The sequence below is a fragment of the Nansenia antarctica genome, assembly GCF_963989245.1.
Source record: "Nansenia antarctica genome assembly, chromosome: 2".
Taxonomy (NCBI): domain Eukaryota; kingdom Metazoa; phylum Chordata; class Actinopteri; order Argentiniformes; family Microstomatidae; genus Nansenia; species Nansenia antarctica.
The window spans coordinates 30598174-30600821 of record NC_137675.1 but is presented as its reverse complement, the minus strand read 5'-3'; the positions used below and the strand labels follow the sequence as shown (position 1 = coordinate 30600821).

The window sequence follows — 2648 nt, the reverse complement described above, 5'->3', positions numbered from 1 at the left end:
TTAGAAGATTTGCAGGAGTAGGTACATGAAAGTACATATTATATACAAGGTCAACTAACAGGATAAAAACCCAAGAAAGCCACTAGCTTATTTCAATTGGGGTCCTTGATTCTCAATTCATCGTTACATGTAAGACAGACAAAAAAAATAGTACTATCTACAAGATAATACAGACAAATAACTAGTACTATCTACAAGATAAACATACATCCATCATGGTAAGAACAATATAACAAAACATTAGGTATGTACAGCGGGTAGGACAGGTGGGGACATACACCACAGGTGGGGGCGGGGGACAAAACACAAAGTATGTACAGTGGGTAGTTCGGGTCTTTTAATCTGATTTTTGATTTAGAGGGTCCAGTTACGGATTGCAGCCTCCTGTAAAAAAAAAATGAGAGTGGTTTTGAAGGTGGGCAGTGTTTTGCACTCCTTTAAGATTATAGGAAGGGCGTTCCACATTTTTACTGCATAGTTTGCAAACGAGTTTAACCCCTTGTTTGTGGTGCAACGCGGTTGAACGTGGTTCGTGGAGCTTCCTCTGGTATTGTATGTGTGGACGTTGTTCACTTTTTGGAAGTATGTTGACAGGTACTTGGGTGTCTTTGTGGTGTAGCGTATCTTGAAGACAAGGAGCCAATGAGCTCGTCTATAGTCGCCACCCAATCGGAACACGACCAGGGCTTTATAAACCAAACTCTGAGAGCTTTTCAAGGTTATCTTCACTCCAACTGAACGTAGGAAGTTAGCGTCATGGCCAGAACCAAGCAAACCGCTCGTAAATCCACCGGTGGCAAAGCCCCCAGGAAGCAGCTCGCCACCAAGGCTGCCCGTAAAAGCGCCCCGGCGACCGGCGGTGTGAAGAAGCCTCACCGCTACAGGCCCGGCACCGTGGCTCTGAGGGAGATCCGTCGTTACCAGAAGTCCACCGAGCTGCTGATCCGCAAGCTGCCCTTCCAGCGCCTGGTGAGAGAAATCGCCCAGGATTTCAAGACCGACCTGCGCTTCCAGAGCTCCGCTGTGATGGCCCTGCAGGAGGCCAGCGAGGCCTACCTGGTTGGTCTGTTCGAGGACACCAACCTGTGCGCCATCCACGCCAAGAGGGTCACCATCATGCCCAAAGACATCCAGCTGGCCCGCCGTATCCGTGGAGAGCGCGCCTAAGATGACCACCCTGATCTGAATAAATCCCCAAAGGCTCTTTTAAGAGCCACCTCAATATCTCCCCGAGAGGCGTGTTTCCATATACCACCCGTCTACTCCATGAATCTTCATTATGGGTCGTCTCTCCAACTGTTAAATTGAACCTGCTATTCTAATTAGTTGTTTAAATCCATACAAATATATACAAAAATCCTACAATATATACAAATATGAAGATTCATCAAATAACTTTAAAATATACATTAATAATAATGTAATATACATTTATTATAAGTATAATAATAGGCAGCATATAGCCACCAGGGAGGTAACGAGACACAGATGTGCAGACTAATGACTGAGACAGAACCATACACAAGATCGCCAGGAGAGGGCCCCAGACGTCACACAATACCATAATTCATATTCCGCGCGTGTGTGTGTGTGTGTGTGTGTGTGTGTGTGTGTGTGTGTGACCCTACCATTAGTTCCAGCATGGTGATGGTGTAGTTCTGAGGTTCCCACGGCGGCAGTAACGTCATTAAAACACAGAGCGAACACATCAGATAACTGTTCAATATTACATCTGTAAGCTATCATTGATTACTTGACTTCTCAATATGTACGATGCATTGCCTGTAAATGTCATGACGTAATGATCATATTTTACACGAGCTGACTGTTTGTTTTCTGCCTCTTCGACAGAGCAGCCTGTGTACCAGAGAAGCAGCGCAACAAAGACCAGAAATACAGACAACATCAATACTGGATCAAATACAAATAAAATAGGCCTACTATTCATGTTGATAATGTAAATTGTGATTTTTGTTATTTTGTCTGGATATGGTTGCTTGAAATAATAGATAGGGCCTATATTTATCTATATGTTGTATTTTGTTGTTGTTGTATTATAATGTATTATTAAGCTATTGAATTGTATCGTATTATACTGTAATGTATTGATTTTGTGTGGACCCCACTAATAGTAGCCATTGGTTAATGGCTAATGGGGATCCAAATAAACAAACAGACAACCCCCCCCCACAATATGTTTGTCATTTTCTTATTTTATAACCCAAAAAAACATACAATAACAAAGACCAGAAACGCAGACACACACAACTTGCATCAATACTGGATCAAATACAAAGAAAACAAAACTTTCCTCTACTTTGTATAACATAATATTCTCAGACATAGCCTATATTCCTGGCGTCAGTCTAATACTTTGTTCTCTTCTGAAAATCTGTAAAATCTGTTGATTTAAAGTAAATTGCCAGGTCATTGTAAAAAAAATATGTTATATCTTTATTTATTGACTCTTGGTTCAATAGGCTATTAAGATGGTGTTGTGTTTCTGTTGCGTCAAGATGCAAGATCTGCGGCGCAGATCAAAATGAACGAGACGGGAACGTGTGTAGAAATAAGGTTTCTCTTTATTCAACCAGAGAGTTTGTAAGCAGATGATGTATGCAGTAGCTTGGAATCAGAATGCTGCTCCC

The 2648-nt window shown here is 42.0% G+C and overlaps 1 protein-coding gene across 1 annotated transcript; it reads left to right on the top strand.

The window, feature by feature from the left end:
• Positions 1–756: 756 nt before the first annotated feature.
• Positions 757–1167, top strand: LOC308150942 (histone H3.2; the record flags this gene model as incomplete). The annotated part of the gene is made up of 1 exon (XM_080523734.1): positions 757–1167. The coding sequence occupies one exon, from the start codon at positions 757–759 to the stop codon at positions 1165–1167; it is 411 nt and encodes a 136-aa protein (XP_080379860.1).
• Between the last annotated feature and the right edge of the window lie 1481 nt (positions 1168–2648).